This window comes from Euwallacea fornicatus, chromosome 3, assembly GCF_040115645.1.
Source record: "Euwallacea fornicatus isolate EFF26 chromosome 3, ASM4011564v1, whole genome shotgun sequence".
Taxonomy (NCBI): Eukaryota; Metazoa; Arthropoda; class Insecta; order Coleoptera; family Curculionidae; genus Euwallacea; species Euwallacea fornicatus.
In genome coordinates, this window is record NC_089543.1 from 4,175,813 (window position 1) to 4,199,595 (window position 23,783).

General features: G+C 36.3%; 1 protein-coding gene across 4 annotated transcripts; it reads right to left on the reverse strand.

Moving 5' to 3' along the window:
- Positions 1 to 677: 677 nt before the first annotated feature.
- Cadps (calcium-dependent secretion activator 1) lies at positions 678 to 22,481 on the reverse strand. 4 transcript variants are annotated; one of them, XM_066302871.1, is made up of 27 exons: positions 22,349 to 22,481; positions 17,470 to 17,612; positions 16,591 to 16,701; positions 16,265 to 16,537; positions 14,983 to 15,158; positions 14,843 to 14,922; positions 14,650 to 14,792; positions 14,508 to 14,588; positions 11,463 to 11,792; positions 11,135 to 11,401; positions 10,793 to 11,075; positions 10,401 to 10,427; positions 10,146 to 10,334; positions 9,955 to 10,091; positions 9,712 to 9,899; positions 9,461 to 9,523; positions 8,953 to 9,066; positions 8,279 to 8,466; positions 8,046 to 8,158; positions 7,232 to 7,420; positions 6,291 to 6,447; positions 5,808 to 5,949; positions 5,445 to 5,754; positions 5,233 to 5,391; positions 4,958 to 5,179; positions 4,724 to 4,854; positions 678 to 4,457 (listed from the first exon to the last, which is right to left on the reverse strand). In XM_066302871.1, exons 2-27 carry the CDS (start codon positions 17,581 to 17,583, stop codon positions 4,274 to 4,276), a joined length of 4,371 nt encoding a protein of 1,456 aa, XP_066158968.1. In that variant the 5' UTR covers positions 17,584 to 17,612; positions 22,349 to 22,481; the 3' UTR covers positions 678 to 4,273. The 4 variants fall into 4 exon arrangements, with proteins under 4 accessions (XP_066158968.1, XP_066158971.1, XP_066158969.1 ...); XM_066302874.1 differs by lacking the exon at positions 9,461 to 9,523 and having other exon boundaries at positions 10,407 to 10,427; XM_066302872.1 differs by lacking the exon at positions 9,461 to 9,523.
- Between the last annotated feature and the right edge of the window lie 1,302 nt (positions 22,482 to 23,783).

The following is a 23,783-nucleotide window of genomic DNA, read 5'->3' on the forward strand; positions in this document are numbered from 1 at the left end:
TATTGATTGTTTATCTGTTAATGCTTCGAACGGTCCGAGGAACCTCAATTTGTCTGCTTAATTTGAAGCACTTCAGCAACAGAGAAAATAAATGTAAGATATTTCGCCAATATTCCTGAAAGACTTGAAACTTCTCAAAAATTCGGGGAACATGTCTATGATGAATTTTAAGGAAATGTACGTCAGACAGTTATTATTTAGTAGTCGGAGACAGCTGTACAATAAATATCATACATTTTATATTTCTTTCATTCTCCATTCCAGTGAATCTGAGTGCTTCTCTAAGCATTAGACTGACTTTAGAGTCACGTTTAATGTTGCGAAAATTGCTCCATTAATAAACCTGTCAAAAGATTGCCTCAGATACAGGAGTTCAAAAATGGAGTACTGATTTCCACTAGAACTGTCAGACCTGCAGTTACGAAAGCTTTCCTGTTTTTCTTCGATCATATTCTCCAATCAGATTTTTGCTTCATTGTTACCGTTTATAGATTCTGAGATATAGTCTCTCCATATTCTCAGCGAAACACCCTGTGGTACTCTGACCAAATCAGTAAATGGTATATTTGCCTGAGAACAATGAAGCCTATATATACTTAACTTACTAGATTTACCTTTAAGGCCTAGATTTGCCGGTAATTTGGGCAAAATAACGACTCGCCACAAAAACAACAATCAATATTTTAAAACAATTTATTTACCATACAAGTTACCTTACTTAAACCTTAAGTATAACAAGATTAAGTTGCAATACATGAATATTAAATAGCGTAAATATTTTAATACAATAGGCTTTAGCGATAACAATGGCTGCATCTATAAGTTGAAAGCGCGGAAGGCCTAAATTTCATTGAAAATATTAAAGTTTTTAATTATTATACATTATATTATATTATGGAACCTTCTTAGCTAGCATTTGGTGTTGAAAAGAACTTCATAGTAACTAGTCCCAAATATGTATATTTTTAAATACTAATAATATACATATTGTTATATTTATGAAAGTTAAGGCTAGTCTTGCATAGCGTCTGAGGCAAGAGCGATATTTCCTTGCCGGACTCCAAAGCACAATCTCTAGAGAATACCTATAGAAGGTGATTTATCACTACGATTAGAAATGCAAATGAGGTGATTCTTCAAGTGATTTGCGGTAAAAAGTGCTAAGTAGGTCTCACCTGATTTCAATGTTTAAATACAATACGATTGCAAACTTGAAATTTTACCAACCAGGACTTCAACAACGGTCCCAAATAGATCGTACTTTATTAATTAAAATCGCTTAAAGAATCACCCATTTCAGGTCTAGCCTCGTAATGTAAATCACGCTGTACACATTTGATTTGGTTGAAACTAATTGTAATTTAATAACTAAGAGTCTCAAAGACACCAAAGTAAATTGCTTTAATTCACTAGCAGCAGACTCCTAAGGCAATGTGCGACGTTATAAGTCTTGAATTCATTATTACTATCTGGTCAAGCTAGGAAGGCGTCTTTACGTCATGGTAAATGAGAATTCAGATAACTGTTTTCGAATACCGTTTGCACACTCTAGGCACTATAATGTTCTTAAAATAGATTTATTAAAAAATAAATGATTTTTACACCAATTAACACCAATAGTCACAACACTAATTATTACTGTGAAGGTTAGTAATATGTTAAAGTTTCGCTCTGGAATTCTCTGCAATTCCAAGTAGGCATCCAACCAAGTCCAGTAGAAAACAGCGCTGCTGCCTCAGATCGCATACAAGCGGAAATGTTTAAATTTTTTAAAGATAAATACTTCCTAGTCCGCTAAACACTTATCACATATTATTTATTTTTTCTTGCTATCTAAGTTATAAACCAAATTTGTACTTGTTACATTCCGATTTTCAAACCTAGAGCATTTCTTTTGTTATACCTGTAAAAAATAGAGCCTCCATTCTTGCTGCAGCTACTAATGCGTTATTGCCACTCTAGCATTAAGTCAAGCACAGCGTTTTTTTTTTCACTCAATTAAGTCACCGAATTTTTATCTTAATTCTAGAGCATCAAATTTCGATTAATCATATCATAACTCCTCGGAAAGGTATTATAAATCTTGAAAACGTGAGGCAGAAGGGTCTTCTAAGCGCACATTGCATCAGTAGGCCGAAAGACAATGAAACCTACTGAATTAATGCCTATTTCATAAAATGTTATCTCTCGGGAGATAAAATATTACTAAGGTGGTTAGTAATACCCTCCTTACTCGCTGGCTTAACTCCTTAGACCTAAATTCGGAAAATGTTTATTAACAGTTTCGTTGAGAAACTGGCCTGATAGGTCAATTATAAAAAAACGCATAAGCGGCAATTCAGAGCACTTCGCTGCAGTTGCCGACATTAAAATTTATGACATAAATTTCCTTATTCCAAAAGTATTTTTTAATTTATATCATACATTCAATTCAAGCTCCGCAGCAAAGCAAAGCGTTTATCTAATATGCTTAAAAAAAAATCGTCTTCCAAAATTGTTTATATAACTTCTTAACACTCTTAGAGCTAGCGTAAAGTGCTCTAGTAATAACTTATATATCTATATCTTCAACAGTTATCTCAACTGGTCGAACATAAACGTACTATATATTATGGTACAACTTTTGTTTAATTCTCATATACAGAGCAAATCATCAACTAGGCGGACAGGAATATCTAGTGGAGTTGGTGCGTGTCCGCTTCAACCCACAATATATTAACTGGCCAACAAAACGATATCGATATCAAATTTCGCTTAAATTTTCATAATACACTGCTTTCGCGTAATCCTCATTAAAAGTCCCCTTCTTCTAAATTTTAACTTTCACGTGGACTATACTACAACAGAACTGAAGTCCTTCTAGCACTTAAGCTACGGATTCTAAGGTCGTAATATAGCGGCGTAACGTGGCGTCATGGCGTCGGCAATTTTTAGAGCCTGTGAATAATTATATTACTTACCGCTATTTAAAAGACCCCATGAACGTAAATATGCGGTGTGTGTTATTACAGCTTCTGTATCCCGGCACCACTTTCCAAAGCTTTACCCAGCAAGATTGATTGACCGAAGATGGACATCCGTTCCGACATGCAATATTATAATTTATTATAGTACTGGATGTCAATCAAGGTTTTACCTATGCTACTTAAATAATGACATTAATGTAAAATGGATCGCTTTAAGTGCAGTTTCCATATCACGGCACTGTTTTGCTAGAAAATTATTGCTTTTCTTAGAAAAATCGAGTATCAGAACGGCCGACATACAATATTATAATCTAGGTAATGGTGCCTTATAGAGGGAATGATATTTAGAGATCTTCCTCAAGCACAGTCGTACCTACTGCTACGTAAAAAACCACAGGAAAGTAAAATGCCGCACTACCCTCATAATGGAGGTTCCATATCATGGCATCGCCTTCCTATGAAATGGTCACTTTACCAGACAAGATCGCCCAATCAACGATGAGCACCGATTCCACTAATACAATATTATAATCCACTAGAACAATTTAAAATCTACCTGCGTTTTATGTAAATGGACTATGTACTTATTTTATTTAAATTCACAAATATTTTCTCCCTTCCAAGTCGAATAATAGTACGATCCACGATAAAATCTTTGTTTTTTACGTTAAAAACATATAAAGTGCATATTAAAGGAAATTGACTTATTGAAGCTCTTCAGAATCGAAGACTAACTTCACAGACATATTGCCCTCCAGGAAAAAAAACTCAAATCATTCAGCTTTATCAGAGGATTGAAGTGGCGACAAGGTGCAAGATTTTCACCCACTTTCTGATCTCGGATGATTCAGTAACGTATTATATAAATATTCTTTAATAGTAATAGAAGAAATAGGCAAAAGCAGGGCATCCGTATCGTTAAAACCACGTACTTCTGTAGATGGCAGTTTGCGATAAAACAGGTCCATTCTCGAAATACCAATGGTCTTATACTCATGTCCAATAATGCAGATTTCTTACAGATTAACCGCGAAATTTCGTAAATCTTTATGTGATTAAAGAATAGAAAAAAAATCAAAGTAACGTGATATCGACATTTAACTAAAATCTTGAAAATTTTCATCTCGAATCTTAACGGATACTGACAAATTCGTCTAGGTTTTTCTGTCCACCTACTTGGGTAATGTTTACTGTATAGTTACACACCTAATCTAGTGCATCAGTACCACATGCAAATATATTAAATTAAACAGTAAGGGACATTCCATCCCAGGAAGTCCATCTAACGATAAACAAAAAATAACAACCTAGAACCAGCTAGACCCACCCCCCAATTTGGAACCAATCCCCCCTATTCCTTTTCCTAGGAAATTACTAACCCTCCCAGCCACCATATTCCCTACGTTGGACAAGGGATTTTCGTCTCCTGCCAAGCTGCCCATTAACGATCTGCTTCTGCTATCTGAATCATCTTCGCCTATTTCCACAGCGCTACATATTCATTGTCTAATTTAACATTAACAACAACAATTTGTTCCAGGAGGCTAGAAAATAAATTCCGGATTGTCAAAAATAGTCAGAAATAGGGCCAAGGAGTCCCAATCTGTATATGACGAAAATATCTGACTATTTTTAACCATCCGAAAATGGTCTACCTCTCTGCTGGAACAGATCTACAGATATTTGAGAAATGCACGTGAAATGGACGTGTGTATCAAACTATAAAATTAGTACAATTTAATATTACATATACGTACCCATCAGTCTGTCCTAAAGTTAGAGCACAAGTCGCTTCCTCAGTCTGCATTCTTTGAGCGATAGTTTGGTAAGCCTTGGAATTAAGTTTATCTTCCATAACGCCGTGGAGCTCAAAATCGGAGAATATTTTCTAAAATGGAATATATTGTTTCAGCAGCATGAAAAAATTCCATTCATTTCCACATCACCAATCATAATTTCCAAATATTTGGAAAAGGAACAATAAAATTTACCTTTATTATATGAGCAAGGCACGTGCACTGGTACGGATGCAACGTATGGTCCAATCTTTCCGACAACCAATTGCAAATCATGTTCATTTGAGCCGTATACCACTGCTCAAAGAAGTTCAAGATCCACAGCTCGTCGGTCACCTTACCTCGAATCTGTTCCATACTATTACGTAGGAAGTTCACGTAACTTTGTCCTACGTCTTTCCCTGACCCCGAAACGTTCTATAAAGCCATGATGCATAATTTTCGGTTACACTTTTGCTGATGATACGTACAGTAAAGCTTAATATGGACCCAATAAAACTGCCCTCGTCATATCGAGATAACTTGGTCAGCGTGGCCTCCAGGACTGACATCAATTTTGTGAGCATGCCCTGATTCATATTGGCCAGGGTTCTATCAATCTGCTCATCGATTTTAGTATGATATTGATGCTGCAAATGGAAACAATTAAATATCCAAATCCCTAAGTACACAATGTGCATACCAAATCAATCCCGTCTACTGCGCACAGCTTGAATGACTGATTCTTTGCGTCTAAAATCACGTTGACCATCGCGCACATTTCAGAGGGCAAGATATAATCAGTGGACAAAAACGTGACTGACTTTTTAAGCCACTGTTGGAAGGCAGTCTCAGTCCTCTGAATACAGGACTCAATCATATCGCAAGCCATAAGTTTCAACCTTTGCTCTAAATGTTGTCTAAATTCAGTGTCTGGCCAATGCAGATCTCTAATGAAGGATTGCAGGGCGTCTAGCTTCCAGAAGAGATCTTCCGACGTAGCACAACCATTTCTAAGAGAATTTTATCGATTATTATAGAGGAGCGGGTAGTTTTCATTAGTTACCCTTTTATCTCCCACCGTTCTTTCTCAAAACCTTTATGTATCGATTGTGCTATAGAGGACTCCATTAAGTCTACATATCTCACCACCAGAGAGGCAAAAGCGTCTCTGAGATGTTGATGGAAACGGCCGTTTTTGAGGTTGTCTAAAAGAGAAGTTGGTCCTTATTTCGGATATGTCGAAAAACTTCCGATATCGCTCAGATTTTTCGTGAGAAAGTTTGTTTGCCCATATCATACCTGGGACCTTACTATATTACAAGCGGCTCTTCAAAAGAAATAACTGCAAGTTAAAATCTGCACAGTTCATCAAAAGTATTGTCGATTAACCGTAGTGTCTGCACTTGTTCATTTAAGATGGGCAGCTGCATCCCACCGAAACGTAGGAATATAGCAGAGGAGACCAGTGAAGTCGTTTATGTTCTTATCATCTCTTTATTTTAAGAACCGTTTACCGTGTATGATAATATATCAAATGTATACTCACCATCAGTTCGGAGGTAATCGTTAAGGATCTGGAATAGTGGAAAAGAATCCCACGTGTCAGGAGCTTGATCGTTCAAAACTCTGTCCATGTCAACAGCAAAGAGCGACCAGAATATTTCAGCGTGCTCAACGAGGAGGTCGCTAAACCACGCAAAAGCCTGTATTTGTAAAAAAGGATTAATCAAATAAAATTAGATCATTTGATTGTTTTCGACAATACAGTTTTTATGAGTCCTGAACAAACATTTAAAACATAAAACCATTTTGTCTCTGGTACACATAAGATAATATTGACACACTGAATCATGCCACGCAACAGGCCCAGATTCTTACATTCTTTGACTTAAGATATGTGATGATGATGAACGAAATAATTCAGTTTCAGCTAGATTTTCGAAAATCGAGACTGTTCGTTCATCAATTGGTTCATCGGTAATGAACAAAAAACAAGGGGATATTGCAAAAATTTTATACTGTAACAATAAAAAATATCCGCTTGTGGTAAATAAGGCTTATCTACAAGAAGTCAATGGTCTCAGATTGAACGTTATTTGAGATTATTTTCCACCAAGCAAACAAAGACACGCGACACTAGTTACAAAACACTTGTTACATGTCCAGACCACCGACCCAATTGGCAGCACCCAACAGTAATCTCAACTTGGTCATGTAAATACATGTGAATATTCCATTACCTCCATTACATTACTGTTGCCACCGCTCTCGTCGAAAAAGCAAATTTAATTATTTTTATGAGTGGTAGAAGTTGCTTTTCCGAAATTATTGCTGGTCTCTTCAAATTCCTGACTGAAGCGGACATTATAGTTTTTTTTTGCGTTTTGTTATCAAATAAAGACCTTTCTGAGCTTTGTAATAACGATGAAGAGACCAAGAATAAAGATATCTAAAGAAGAATGAAGAAGAATAAAGAATAGTACGTGCCGTGGGATCTGGTGGGGTGTAATTAGCATGCGGAGGCATGCAATAGCGAGACACAGAGTTTGAGTGCTGCTTGGCGAGCCGACTGGGGGTACCCGGGGAGCCCTGCGCAGGCGCCGGTTGCCCCGACCCTCCCGCCTGGGCACTTTGGGCCGACTGACTGGCCACAGGTTTTTCAGGCTTACGCAGTTGCTACAGTTACATACAAAATTACACAGACATTACAATACATGGGGTACTTAAAGCCAGGAGAAGCACTTTTGCCATACCATATAGAGAGATTTTGTTGCTTTGAAATCAATAGAAATTTCTGTTTAATTGAGGACACAACTGAGCTAACTGAGTATTTCTATTATTTCCAAATACAATAGCTCTTTGAGGTATAACTGAAAACATAGGTCTTTGTTTCATTGACCACATGGTTGTACTTGAACCAGAGTCAAGATTCGAAACCAAGCACTGCAATTTCTTATTTTTGCACAACATCGATGCACCTATTAAATCTATGTAGGTGCTGTTGTTAAAAAAAAATACTTTTCGAAGTTGTTAAATTAACTAAAAATCAATACGTTTACATTAAAGTCATCGGTTCGTTAGCACTTCAGGAATGTAATAGTCGAGATTATTTATTGAACGAAGGCTGTAATGTTCCATAGTCCTAAGTCATATCATTAACAAATTAGTATTTCTCTTTAATTTTTTAAGTGACAGTCAACCTTTTCGTCAAAAACGGTCAATTATGAACAGTAGAAGAAAGATTTTTAACATATACACTTTTAACAAAATTTATTTAAACACAATTTTAAGACATTCTTACCTCTGCATAATGTTCTTCGTTTTGTTGTAACAAATCTACGCAAAGCTCAGCCAGACGTACTAAGTCATCAAGCTTTTTACCGGAGGAGACCATTGCTTCGCCTCTTAGATCCTCTGAAAATTTAAATTTAATTATTGCTTTTGATTTCTCGGCTGAAAATTCATTTACATTTTAAATAGTATTTTGCCGTAACCATCGGCGCAAAGATTTAAAGCGTCTACGGAAATAATTACCCTCAATTTTGGCTTCCGCTGACAACTTGGTGTAATTTACCAATGCTGCAGTTTCCAGGCACTTCTTAATAACGGCTCTGACTTCATCTGGAGCCACGGGGGTAGCAGCGTCTTTCATTAAAACTCTCTCCAGTAAAGAGATAGTTGCTCGAAGAGCACCTTCTGGTCTACCAAAGGGAAACGTGTACCTGTAATATATGGTCGAATTACCACGCTGCATTGACTTACATGCACAAAGCCGAAATAGAAAAAAATTAAGTTAATTGAGAGTGTTGGTATTAAAATGTAGAGCTGTAAGCACCTGGAAAACCACAGCATACATACCTCCATATAAGTTCTAAAAAGTATGTTAAGATTGCTTCCAAAAAACTCATAAACGCATTGCTTAAAGCTTTCATGCAAGTTATAAACTCACTAGAGGTTTAAAAATCATTTCAATTACTCTCTTATCCCGAGCTAAACATTACCGCACTTGAATACCGACAGAAGTAATGTCCATGGTGAAGTGTTGCTAGTCCTTGTGTCACAGCTCGTTGTAATTTGTAGTGTTGTAGATGTTTCTGTTGCTGTTTCAATAACTTACAGGGTTTTGTATTGAGGTAATTTACGTTATCATCATGCAGTATCCCCATAAGTTTTTGAATCATCTATAGCATAAAAATAACATATTTTACCTGAAGTTGGTGACTTGATGTTCAAGCATCACTCTCAATCTTTCTCGAATTTCTTGAAACTTCTCTTTTTCTTCATAGGTAACGCTGCCAACCCCGTCAGGAACCGGTTCCATACTATAATCAATTAAGTGAAATTAGGGATTAACTTTTAGGTATTTGTGAGTACCAAATTACTCATTACTTGTCTGTAGACATGACTGGCGAAACAAGACCAAAATATGCGGATTGGGTCCTGTTGCTGCCTAATTAATAACTTACACATTGACTCAAAGTAACTACGTAGTAATGTAGGTGTATAAGTCAGTGATCGTTACCTCTAGGTATACTTATCACATGTCAGACAAACCATTTTAAATAAATATTTAGGATCCATTGTGTACTATTGCATTCAAACTGGGAGTGAACATTTAAGAAACCGTGTGTGGATTGGTGCAGAAAAGAAATTAACTTGGTGTTCTTGTTATCAGTGTGGTAAAGTTCATTCAATAAATTACAATTGCACACTTACTTGCCAAAACCTTGAGGACTGGTTGGCAAATTGTACCCGACTTTTTCGTCTATTGCATGCGACCTAAAACAAATTTCTCATGTCGTTTATCAGTATACCCAACTTTCATCGCCATTGAAATCATTAAAAAGTTCCGTTTCCTCTACGAAGGCACTTAAATCCGGTAAATATAATCCCACCCCCAGTGCAGAAATTTAAAGTAGAAAATACTTTGAATCAGTGTGCTACGAATACCAGAAATAATTACTAACTTATTTCCGTGCACGTGACTCGAACAGAATGCATAGCTGAAGTGTATAAGCGTTGGATCGATCATGTGGTTCTTATCTGCCTTGTCCAGCAAATCAGACAAGTACATCAAATGCCTATAGCAAGCCCTCACTCCGTATCTCGCGCAGTACTCATCAAGAATAAATATTTGACCAGAGCTGAACCAACCCTGTAACAATCGTATTTTTTTACCATTTCCAGAAATGTTGACCCTTATTTCCTACCAGGGAGCAATAGATGTCTGCCAACCGATAATCCAACGTTAGTGACTGTAGTAACTTAAAAAGAATATGATGGTCAAACTGGCAAGGGTCTGCGGAGATAAAGTCTTCCATTCCATGTTTTCTGGCTCTATCCGCATCTGGAAGGCCAATACTTTTGTAGCATGTCCCAAATATTAACTAAACATAAGTACCTCCTTGAATTTTAGATATTGTGGAATTTTTATCTTGTAGAGTGACCGGTGGCGTGGGCTTATGCGACTGTCCAGTTGCGCGATACATGGCCATAACCCAAAGGTGGCATTCGTTTTCATCGTCGCTCGCGTATATAATGCTATCTCCCTCTCTTACCGCATTAAAAAAGAATCTACCCCCTTCCAAGTCTGGAAATAAGTTGTCATTTGTACAGAGATATTCTGCTGCCTTTTGACATAATGGAGGTAACTTACGCTTACCCGTTCCCACCATCAAAGTAGCTTAAAAGAAAAGAATAAAATTGATACCGCAGAAATTGACGCAAGAATAAAAGTACAAGATGTGTTAGCCTTTACCCAGTTTGTCCAAGATAAGGATGTCCTGCATAAGGAATCTCGTAAACGATAATAGACACATCCTTATCTTCGACACACTACAGAAATGACATGGAACCCTTCTGGCAATGTCAGGCTGCTATTTATGTACCACGGTAGTTGCTTCACCGATAGTACTTGAATCTCTTCATCCAATAACACATCGCTTAGAATAATATTGACTGAGGTTCCTCGTCATTTCTAATCGATATTGCTAATCCGAGGATCAAACGAATTACAGTACATATCCGGCCAAAAAGAGATGAAATTACCATTTGAAGCTTCAATATAATCCACAGTGTACCCGTCTAACTGCATCATTTCTGAGGGTTCAGATTTTTTCTCTTTGTAACTGCACATTGCGAAGGTGTACTGCGACACTTGGACGAGAACGTAATAACGTTTTTTCCACTTTTTCCACACACTTTTGCCGAGAGCATACAAATATCCGCAGTGTTTCATGTTGAGCGGTTTATCCATTCTGCAGGCGATTTTGATACGTAAATCTTGGTCGGGAAGATTCTTTGGGATAGTCATCTTGTGCCATTCTGGAGCCTAGAACGAAGCCCTATTTGCGTTTCCCTTATAATAATAAAAGTAGCCGAATGGTATACCTTAGAAGACAGTGGCGTTGGCTTTATAATAACTTTTCCAAGTTCTTTGTCTTCTAAAGCAAGCATGCCCGGATTTTCGGTAAAAAGTTTCACTTTGACGATTGGCAAGGGTTGTGTGGTGCAAAAGTCGCCCTGAGTATCCCACAGAGGCTTAGAAGCTTCGGCTTGATCAGTTTGTAATTTTTCGCCGTTTTCTACTTCCATAGTACAGTATACTATTCTGCTCGGTTGCAATGATTTTAAACCTCTCACTTCCATTACTATTACCTTCAAATTAAAAAATGGCTTGTGGCTGTTTGGTGTGGTGAGAAAGTTGGAAGGTACTTACCTCAAGCTGAAAGGTTAAAACGACATCCATTTTTGTTAGCGTGGTATCGCTGTCCGCGGAATCTCCTTCCAGTTTCGCTAAAGATCCTTGCGATCTAAAAGAAGTAACATAGTTCATCAAAAGGTGCTTCACATTATACGGATTATTATGGTTATGCAACCTGTGATTATAGCGTTTTAGTTTTTGCAAGCCATATTTTAATTCCGTGGATCCTTTCGATACTGGGAGGGACTCCAAATTCGTCATCAGTAAATTTATCGCTTGTTTCTGTTCTTCGATGTAAAGGGATTCCATTTCTTTCAATACAAACTTCGGCAACAGCTTTCGGTTCTGGTGAAGAAAAACATTTCATTCTCAGACGGTTTTTTAGATGGGTGGCAAGTGAGTTGGGGATTTTTAGAGGACGGATTTTCTTTGTTATTGCTTTTCAAAAGACGAACTGACCAGCAAAAAAGTAGATAATCTAATGAGAAGTTCTAGCTATCTAACGAAAATTATTTTGAGATTCTTTAAAGTCTACGACAGACATTTCACTTCATTTCATGAAGATATATTTTGTCAGCTAATTAGGTTATAATTCTTTAGATTTTAAGGAAACAAATATTTACTTACACATATCAGATTTTCTATCATTTGGAAATATTTTCATCTTTTAACGCATTTTCTATTTTTGCATTTTATCGTTGGTATTTGTAGAGAATTCAAGACACACATCAAAGAGAAATTGATTTTTTTTTTAATATCGGAACATAAGCGAAGAAATAAATAATAAAACTCAACAATTTTAAATAATATGATAGACTAACTACTTTTTTAAGGGTCAGTTCAAACAAGTCCATTTTAGATATTGATCAAAAGCTGTCGGTCTCCGCACGAAGTAAAGTTATTATCACAACACCAGGAATTTCATAAATATGGCGATAACATAAAACAAACATCAACAGAAATTATTCTCCCTTTTAACACAGGAAAAAACTCAAGTGCGAATGGCATTTGCAGACTGTCAATGGCGTTTCCTTCATCTCTTCAATTTACATTTCTTATTTGTCTCTCACTTTCTACACTTGTAATTTTTTCATTCATATACATATCGACTTCTGATAATTTCCTCATTCAGCATGAGTTTTTGTTCAAATTCTTCGTATTTTCGTCTCATTTTATATCCAAATATTGCAACACCATTGCTTCTTCCGTCGCGATCTTGCAAAAACCTGTAAAAGACAATAGAAGAGAAGAAATTCTTACCTTTGATTGTTGACCCAGTTTTGCACTTGAAACACGCACCAGTATATGACAAACGGTAAAAAAAACTGCGAATTTTTTTTTAACTTCGACTTACGTGAAATTAAACATTCAATTTCACACGTTGGTAACAGAAACTAAGTTCTTCCTTAAAACGATAAATGATTCTACATATTTTAGTTATTTCCGACAATTGGAGAAAGTGAACGTTATTTTCAAAAATTTTCCCATTTGGGCATAAATCAAGGAGCGACGACTTGAAGTTCGAAATTTATGCGCATAAAAGTCCAAATTTTATGAAACATTAGAATCAGTAAAAATAACGTGCCGGACTTTTTAGTGTATTCCACGGCCCTACATACCTATATTTGTTTAATGAATAGTATCATGAGTTATGTTTAAATAAAGTTGAGCATTAAACACGTTTTATGGTTTAAAAATGATTTAAATTAGTAGAAATTACTTTTCTCTTTTTTGGATGTATGATACTGGACTGTATGATACTAAAAATGAGAATCAGAACTCGTCTTTGCCAAAAAAATTGGAAACTTAACTATATCGATATCAAAAGAGATTTGAGAGTTCTCCAGTCCAACGTAAATTAGTCAGAAAAAGATTTTTTCCTGAAATTTTGTCCACATCTGCGATGAACCTTATCAAAGGTAATGAGGCAACGGGGAAAATCATCTGTTATTCGTCTCCACGACGACTGAAGCAGCATGCAACAAATGCGTCCACTAAATCATGCGTCGTATTTATTCTATTTTTATGTGTATTCTGAAGCGTGCGAGTTTATCAAAGGACTGGAGAGGATTTTGGCGCACACTATGTATAACATTTAATATAGCACACGCTTCCCATCTGGATTGGAGGCTGCAACTTCTTCCTTTCAATTTCTACCCTAGACTTATCACAGAAGCCATCGAGATGTGTAAATGTGAAAAGAACTTTAGTAGGAAGGGAGATTTTACGGCCTCAATTCGGATTAGAAGCGTAGGCTACGTAATATATCGTCTACGCCTAAGCCCCTCCCACCGACGCGCATGCACACAGCGTAAATACCATCGACAATCTCGTAGCCGCTTCAGTCATTATCGGCAAGCGTAAGGAGTTACTTCGCCCATCGCCTTTGAGAACGCCAAACGACAGATGTGGAAGGAACACCAGAAATTTTCTTGCTTCGAAATACGGAAATTAATAATAATCCGGCGTTAATAATATTTTTACCTTTATACTATTCATTAGCAGAGTTCCGACATGGATTATCACAAAAATCAATCGGTAATCTTCATGGATCATGCGACTTTGGGAACACCGAATAAAACATATATCTGTTGCTTTGGGAAATAATTCTGATTTAAATTAAAAAAATGTATTGTCTCATCTCCAATAGGTATAAGACCATATTCCGTTGATTGCGGTGAAATCGAATCAGTGCGAAGAAACACTGCCAGAATCTCCATTTGGTCTGCGGTAGTTCTAACAATACACTGCTCTGTGCAAAAATGAACATTTGAAACTTAACTAAACTATTTAACATTTGCGAATGCCATACCCTAATAACTGTTAAAAAATATAATTGACTAAAAAATGAAATGCTTAAAAAATGCGATTGAATGTTAGGTCACTGCATATACCGTGTTTATCCCTCGGAAATTATGAGACAAATGCATGATAAAGTGAACATGTGATAGACTCGGTATAAAATGCAGTCATTTGTGCGGAGACCGATGATAATCGTATAAACTAGTAAGAGGGGATTTGAAATGAACCATGCTGTATCATATCATTATGAAAATGTACCTTTTCCATCTCAGCGACTTTCTGCATTCTACCATCGAGTTCTCTTCTAATGGCTGCAGCTTGTTCGTCTGCAGATTCGAGCTGCGCATTAAGAGAGATAAATAATTATAACCGCGTTTTAGAGTGTTTTGCTTTAACTTACGAGCAGCGCATTGTAGAGAAGTTGATGTTCGAATTTCTTTACACCTAATATTTGCTGAAACATGTCGAACAATTGTTCTTTAGACAGGAAGAGTTCGGAATTTATCGCTTGGGTCCTAGGCCTTTTATTTTCATCGTCTTGAACTAAAAGAAACCTTTCCAATATAATCAGAAAATCAGTTCGAGGCTAACACCTTTTAAAATGCAGTCGAATTTTGCCATCCACGATGTATAAACGGTCTCTTTACTTAATCCTTCCATCTCGGGCAAAGATCTAGGCGTTAAGCAAATAGTGGATGTTATCAGAGATTCGATTCGCCTGTGCGAAACTTACCTAACGCGTTTTTCGATATTCAACCTAAAGACTTCTCGGAAGTCATACTGGGTCCAGGCACCTAATTGAACCATCTTAACGACTCGTTCGGACTTCAGAAATACGTCGTAATAATTTTGCACCGCGTTTTGAAAGGCTTCGTCAGCCATTATTTGGGTTTCACCTTTTAAAAAACTCTAAAAAAATGAAAAAGTTCGTTTTAAGTGAATGCCGTCAAACTTCAAAGTTCTCTCAGAAAATGAGTCTTTCAGTGAGTGCTTTCGGAACTACAATCACATATTTTGATTTTAACCGAAAGCATGCTTATGCAATTAGCTGTTGAGAAAGCAATTTATCTTTTCTGAGTAATTAACGCTGACGTTTTCCAAATTCCAGTTTATCCCATGCGGAATAATAGCTGTAATGGTCCTGTCTAATTAAGCGCTACGTGTAATAATTTTGGGTCAATTACGTTGTAATTAATAATGACCGTTCACGAATAAGGGCGATATCGTGACGCGTTCGGTGTGGCAATGTTTTCGTCCATTGCTCATAACTTTCAAGACAAATGGGGGCGTTTTATTTAGAAGGTTACCCGTGCAAGCAGAAACACTAAAAATAACACTTTTCGGTCATTTTTTTGTGTCAAATAGTGCGCATGCGTCTTTACGGACCTGGCGCAACTTGCCGGTTCAATAAAATATTAATCATACATATATATTTTTGCCAAATTAGGTACACGGGTACAATAATACTACCCCAACTTTGAATCGGTAACGCTATGTAGCAATAAAGGACCGTGGGTTTGGTCATAGCCTTTTATAACGTTCCCAAATGAAAATATTGAAACTAAATCTATGTGTATGTGTCTTGACCGGAATCATTTATTTCCTCGCTGCATGACCTTATGTGACCATTTTTCCTCATGTCACATGTATTATTAAAAATCCTAGGTTTATTCTGCGAGATTTTACTACGAAACTAGATTTGTCCGCAATCTCTGCAGTGCAGCATTTCTACGATTTGATTTATGAGGACTCCAGTGATGTGTGGTTCAAACCTTTTGGTTTTAATAATAATTAATTGCACACCGATCCATTTCCGATGGATATTTAAAAATATATGCCAATCGCGAATAGAGTATACTGTTCTGTCAGTTTTTTTTATGTTTTAACAGGGACGCTCAAAATATTTTAAATTAGGGTGGTGTTTTCACAGATTAAGACACCCTGCGCCGTTCAAAACGAGCCCCTTTCCAAGAAAAGTAAATCATATAAACCTGGCATCTGAAATCTGTACTTACCTGAAACCTATTTACAATGGCATCCAATTGATGCCTGGTAATTTTATGGTAGCGTTTAGGTGGTTCCGTGGATTGTTTGGCATTAAAGGGGTACGCTATACATCGAGATACAAAAACGTAAAGCTGTATTCTCTTCTTCCTTTCTTCTTCTTCACGTTCCTGCTTTTCCTGGATGTCCACTTCTGTCTTTTCTGAAGCGACTGACGGAGACGGACTAGTCGGTCGGGGAAGAGAATTTGCTCGCGAGGAAGACCCAATACTATGGGTTTCCGCCTAGAGATGAACTTTGTTAAATGAAGCTTTAAACAAAGTACTTTGAAACTAACCGAGACGGCACTGCTTGGTGATAAAGATCGCTGCAACGCCGCAGCATTGTTGGGGATCTCTAGGATTCCACTACCATCGGATCCGTGAGAATGGTATGGGGATGCTTCCGCCTGAGAGACAAATTATCGTCATATTTATTAAGCCTCCACAAAACATTTTCCATCGTTTATATATAAAGATAAAGAGATCAGTGCAAAAATTGCAAAGAAAGTGTATAAGTCCATCTATAAACCATTCTTCGACAGCGGACACCTCAGAAAACACGTCCCCAAAACCATCGTTTTCCGATACCTATGTCATTCAATTATTACCGCAAAGGGCGTTAGCCTGAGGTAAGAAACAATACATTATATTGCGAGAAATGACGATAATATGGACCCCTGCGGACGTATAAGTTAATATCCGCAGTGAAGAAGGGGGTTGAGAATCATATCCTCTGGAATTATAACTTATTTTGCCACGCGCAGGCGGAATTCTTGAAACGAAAATATCTAATATCTAACTACTTTACAATCGGAAGTACATAAAAGAAATTTTTCAAGTTCAATTCGTCGTTATGGCATAGAATCGGGATAGGTCGTAGAAATTCATAGAAAATAATGTTTTCAAAGCGGCAGCGAAAAAGGAAGCTGTTTATTTCATCAAATTGTCTAATACAAATACCAATGAACGTGATATTTGCAAATATTTTGCTTAAACTTAAGGCGTTCGATACAGCGGCAAATACGAGAAATGAGTGATCGATAAACAAATGGCTTCCAGTTTCACTGCCAATATTAAAGAATTGCGCTGCGCTTCTATTCTCTTTAGTATACAAAGAACCAAAGCGCTTTTTAATGCTCTGTAACATATTGGCATAGAAAAATCATCGTACATACCGGGTATTGATGCGTTTGGTGATGAGAATGATGAGCGGGTGGATGGTGTCCCACATGATGTGCAGTTCCATGTTCTTCATCACTGTCTTCCTCAGACGAAGATGGATCTATCATCTTCTTCGATCTCGTTTTAAACGTTTCGACTGAAACAAGCATCGAAGTGGCATGAGTAATATTCCTTGTGTATATACTGCCAGATGCTCAAAAACGAAAAGACAAATTTCTCTGTTGTTGCGGTTTTAAAATGGAACTTTTTAGAGCACAAACATCAGGAAATTAACCTGTGTAAAATGGCTCCGGAGGCAAATAGCAAAAAAAGAAGATGGAAGAATATTTCTTAATGATTCTGAAAAGAAGTTTTGGATTCAAATACACCTACCCAAGGCCTTGTTTGAAATTTATTTCGGAATTAGTTTGATTAAACGTTTTTCGGTACCTGAAAATGGGCACTCGCTTTGTTAATTTTTGAAAAAAGTAGGCGTATTTCTGTAACTTTGCTTATCAATACGATAAATCCCAACGTTTCAAATCTTTCCCCCCCTGTTTCGTTACACCAACACCAATTGCTGAATGTTTGCTCTCTATTTTCAGAAACAATTAACTTTAATAGTGCCTGTAGAGTCTCAATCTTAACGGAAGCTATATAGATTTTCGTGATTAATGCTTTACCCATTTCTTGTTTGTTATTTTTCCTGGGTTCTTGTTGTCCAGATAATTACCTGTCTGCTGCTACTGCAAACTTAAATTGGTTCTGTTGTATACCAAAATTGAGTCGTTTTAGGTAATCCATAACGAAATGGATGTTCGCGGATATTGTTGTCACAAAAGTGGACTTTCATTTTAGTTTAAGATGCTTGGAAGGTACCGAAAATAATGTATAGATGGATGTTGCTATAGTAGAGTCCTAAAATCACATACTCATTTGATTTTTTTTTGTGTCCTCCGATGTATTAGCCATTAGTCCTCTTCCGTTTTTCAACGGGGCTTGTCCATGTTCTGATAAAGAGAGAAAAATCACTCTAGGCACCAACGGATACATCGACCAGAAAGAAACTCTGGGGTTGTTGCTAACTTCAGGATCTTTTTTTGTCCCCACACTCGTAAGTTGATGGAAAGTTTCTGTCCCAGACAGTTTTAAGTGGAGAAACGTGTTTGAGTCTGAGCGCCTTTTTTATAACCTTAGCTTAATGACGTAGCTGATAGAAAACTGTTTTCTATTGCTTAGGCTGCAAAACCCGGAAAATTATTGTAGATACATAAAAAAAAAGCCGTCTAAATGGGAGTATGCAATTTCCTTTCAACAGTTTTTCCCCCGGTAATTGAAATTTTAAAGTCAATTTCCCCTTAATAATTAACTTATTCATCCAATTCCATTAAATATTGGCTGCTTTGTTATTTGATTGACAACGGGGTGCTCTCACAAAGATTGCTTTTTATTGAGGGCAAGTTATTAAATCTTTGTTGATTTCGTTCAATTCATGGCACTTTTCTGAAGAGAAATTTGCTGTGCCTGTACATTGGCAATTGAATAAGGTTTTCGCGTAGGAACAGGTAACAATCTTAATATTTTATTTAAGAACTTTGAACGGTACGTTACGAAATTTTGTTTCGTATTTATCCACGGAAATTCAGTTATTGAAACATTTAAGTCAGACTCAATTTAGCTCTGCAATTGAATTTGACTAATTTTCCTATTGTATTGATTCTGTCCCGAAAAAAGACTATTCCGAACTTTCTCACTGGTAACTCAACATCCATAATTTAACGCTCAACTCGATTTCCTTTCCTTCGTACAATTAACTTATATAACACAGTCGATAAATATTATATGTTGCCATAAGGCTTGTATTATTTGAGTGACGTTAACATTTCTCCAAAAGTTTACCTCATATCGATTCTATTATCAGACGCCTCAACATGCGCTATAAATCTGTAGTTTGTCTGTATACCGGGTGTCCCTTTCTGAAACCTAGTCATGGAGATTTCGTTAGAGACAAATATGTGACAATCACACATATCGAAGAAAAATAATAACATACTAAATTTTTAATACATCAGAGTACATGAATCACTAATACTCATTGATTGATTCTATATCTTTAATGTTGACATGTTACACAAGCAAGTGACATTGAACATGTTCAATTAGAGGGTATCTATTCCATTAAAAGCTGAAATGGGCTCAGATTATATACCTCCAAAGGTTCGACCTTTTAAGCCTGCGGTGTGGATAGCAGACTTATCTGAAAGCCGCCGCTATTGGGGTTCATGAATTAATTTCTGAAGCTCCCGTTTTAGACCTGTATATATAATACGTGTATGGTTTATGGTTCTAATGCAGGTAGGCATCAATATCAGATAACACGTTAAGGTTAAAAACTGTAGAACATTATATGTGCTCTAGAGAAAAGGGTGATAAGGTGGCTTTAGCGGGCCCCGATAAACATCTCGACTGTAAGAGACAAAGGCGTATTTTTATGTACTGAAAAACAGCTAAGTTCACGGAGAAAATCTCAAATAATAAGACAAGAAGGAAAATAAATTTCAACAAGAGAAATTTATGTAATATAAGCTACATTCCTCATTCTAGATCCCGCTTGAGTAAAAGGGCTTTAGCACGACGGAAGCAGAGACTGGAAGAATTATGACCTGTAGAAAATTTATACAAGACATAAAGAACGAAAGTTACAAGTTTACTATTATATTCGCATATGCTGTTTGATAACCATTTAGTGTTGAAATCTGCGATATAAAATTAGGTATTTTTACGTACGTTTCATTGCAGATAGTTTTGTCCCCTTCAACTTGCACTTCACGTGTTAATGCGGAACATTTACAAACCCAAAAACCTTCTGATTTGCGCAGAGAAATGATTGCGGAAATAGGGCAAATCTCAAGCTGCAGTTCTTTTGAATTTATGAATGCGCTCTGACCTTCATGTGTAATTCAGACTCTGACAGAGACAAGAATACTGCAAGCTTGTCCCAATTAGTTCTCATCAGCTTACTCTCTAGAGACTATTTCTCGTGACCGTCCTGCCGTCTTACAAGAAGACATTTTCTTCTCTCTTACAAAGAGACAATTTCTCGCCTTTTGCAGATTAAAAGAACAATTCTATTATCGGTATAAGTACACCTGAATAGAGCCCGTAGTTGATCACGTAGTCATGTCGAAGACTACTTTGTTGTGCAGGAGTGTATTTCAATGAAAGTAAATTTCCTCTAAGGCATCAAGCTTTTTAGCATCAAACCTATGAGCGAATATAGTTAGATAGACTTTTCCTTGAGATCGAAAACTGTGCGATTTATTATTATTTATATAAACAAAAATTCTTAAAAACCTTCTACGGTGAAAATAAAAAATTTATTTCCAACACACATTTAGAACGAATCGCTCTATTTTTCATTTATACATGGTCTACTCATTTGTACCAATGTTTCTGGGACATTTTATATAATAAATAAATTATTAGAGCCTCAACCGCATATCATTTTAGGGCGAAAGTTTTGCAACAACCAACATTATTAACTGCAGTACAACTAGTTAATACCCGTTACCTTTACGTATTCAATAATCAAACGATTCGATATGTGAATCAATTTATTTTCGGTACGTTAATAGAATTATCTGTGGTAATACGACTGTTAGATCCAAAGAACAATGGACAATAAAAATTTATCCATCTTCAACCAGTTTTTAAATAGGGCCAGTTATACTTAAGGAAATGGAATTTTCAGTTGTCCATTTCACACTTCGTTTCTTTCCATTTTATTAATGTAGAACACCTTTGAATAGACGTATCAACCACGCATTTGTGAATAGAAGAATATTTTATGTTAGACTAAATTGAATTATTGCATAATAAGAACTCATGTCGATACATGGTATTCGCTGAATGGCGCATCGTGCCAGAAGCTGACTCTACACATGCGCATTAACAAGGGTCTACCCTCTTGAAGCACAGATCTAAAATGTGAAATAAATTCCCTTTGAGAGATACAGTTCCAAAGATTTCATCATAGTTTTGACTTCGACCGACTTATAACACAAATTCCGCCGTTATATTTTTACTTCAACAGTCACTCTCCTAAATTTTAAATTAAAAGCGTTTTATGCTCGACTATGACATGAATCGGAGTAAAAAACCCTACGAGGCGATTCAATAAAAGCCTATTTCGCATATCCTTACATTATGATTTAAAAAGGCACTCCTAAAAGGTTTATCCCTAATATCTTTCTGGAAGCACTAGTAAGGAATTTTTATTGCTCTTTTTATTTTTAGATTTTTTCTTGGAAGAAGACTTATATGTAACAGGACTATTAAAGGATTTTTTGAAAGTGCAGCTTTCGCGATTTTACAGGAACAAAAATGTATAATTATAGGTGACCTTAATAGGCTTTAGACTATAATGTAAAACCGCCAATATCGATTAGGTGGGTACCAACAATTACAAGCTAAAGTAGGTCTGCATGTAATTTTCATCAACACGATCAATAGAATGTAATAAATTCTACTAATATTTAATCATGCGATATTTTTGGGATATATATTTGTTGTTCGTACTCTGTCAAATTATGTTAGATTAGAAAACTACATTTTAATCTACATTATGACCTTTGTTCTATTCGACGTCTTAACTAACGTCAAACTTGATATGTTAGCTTTATAAATTCTTCACGGGGGGTTGAAGTCATGGGTTGAAAGGAAAAAAGGCACGATATAGATTTTTTTCCCGAACGAGATTGGTCGCCGCAACTGCCTTGAATAATATGCCGTTAGGTCAAAGATAAGTGGATACTATCGATTTCCAGATATGACCTAAAACTGATCTCACAAAGAGATCAGATTTTCTACCTTCGCAAAATACTAAAAACTTACCTTATAATTACTCATCCTTTTGTTCGTCACCCTATATTAAAAATAATTATTTTCTATTAAAGCTATAAAAATATTGTCTTCTGTGGAAATATCGAACGAGTTTCACAACTACGACCCGCAAACGAAAACTGGGGATCAATCGTTGCTTCGGCGTCACTGCGTTTTCCCGGCGCGTTATTTAACGCCTGCGCCTTATCCCCCGAAGAAAACACCGGGGAAAATATTGACCATTGAATGGAAAAACCATTGCACGTAATGGTATACGGTTTTTCCGCCTCACAACTAAGGGCTTTAGGAATATCAACATCCTCTCTGCGAATTCTTTTCGTAGAGATCAGGAGCAATTTTCTGGGATTCAATGATGCGTGACATGTAGTATTAGAGAAAAGATGAACATAGCTAACGCTTCATAGATCTTGAAGTTCAGTATATATATTTTTTTTGTATATAGATAAAAATCTAATAATTTCATACAGTTCGGTCGTCTGTGAAATGGAAAGAAAGAATAAATGATACATATTTTTATATTTTTTAGGAGTAACAGTTGATGTATGCGGCGAACGGTCTAGACGTAGAATTAATATTGACAATACAGAATGTACAATTGAAAACTTTGCACCCAACTTATTTTGAATAACGATGAAAATATTTTTTCAATTTGATTTATTTTCGAGGGAGACACATTTTAGCTTTAAATGTAGATTCGCCCAAACAACCTCCTTCACAGGGGTGCATTCAAATTTAGAATTCTAAATGGCGCTATAGGTCGAGGGACACCTTATTTAAAAGAATTTTTAATTCTGATTGTCAGCCTGTTGAATTTCACATTCCATCACGTTAACTGAAACGCAACAAAGCTGCCATCAGGAGTTTCATTATCCCAATGAATGCCACGCTCATAAATCTTTCTGCTTCCAATTTCCTTAAAAATTGAAACGAAACTCGAAATATATTATTTATAGGATCACAATAAACACCCATTTCTCGTCACCAGTCTTTTCAAATCTAGTTTCCTGCTATAAAAAAGGCTTACGAAAGCATAGAAAAGGCCATTAAGATGATACATTATTCAGGGTTACCGCTGACTGTTCTCGATGAGTTTCCTTTGCTTTCCTCAGCAAAAAGTGTAGACATGCCACGAAGATATAGGATAACTTGGTTTTAATCAATTTTATATAGCTAACGAGTACTTTCTTGAAACGATGTCCGGTACATTTTAAAATCGCAGAATTCGCGGTTATTTCATCTTCCCGATCGGAATCATAAATATCCATATAATTGATAATTTATCTATTTTTCATAGTTTTCCAAAAATGAAAATGGGATAGAAAAATTATAAACATTACTAAATAATTTTTAAACCAATTCAAATATAATTTTAACAATAAAGCGATGTTGGAGCACTTTTTGGCATAGAAGACCGTGACATCTCAAT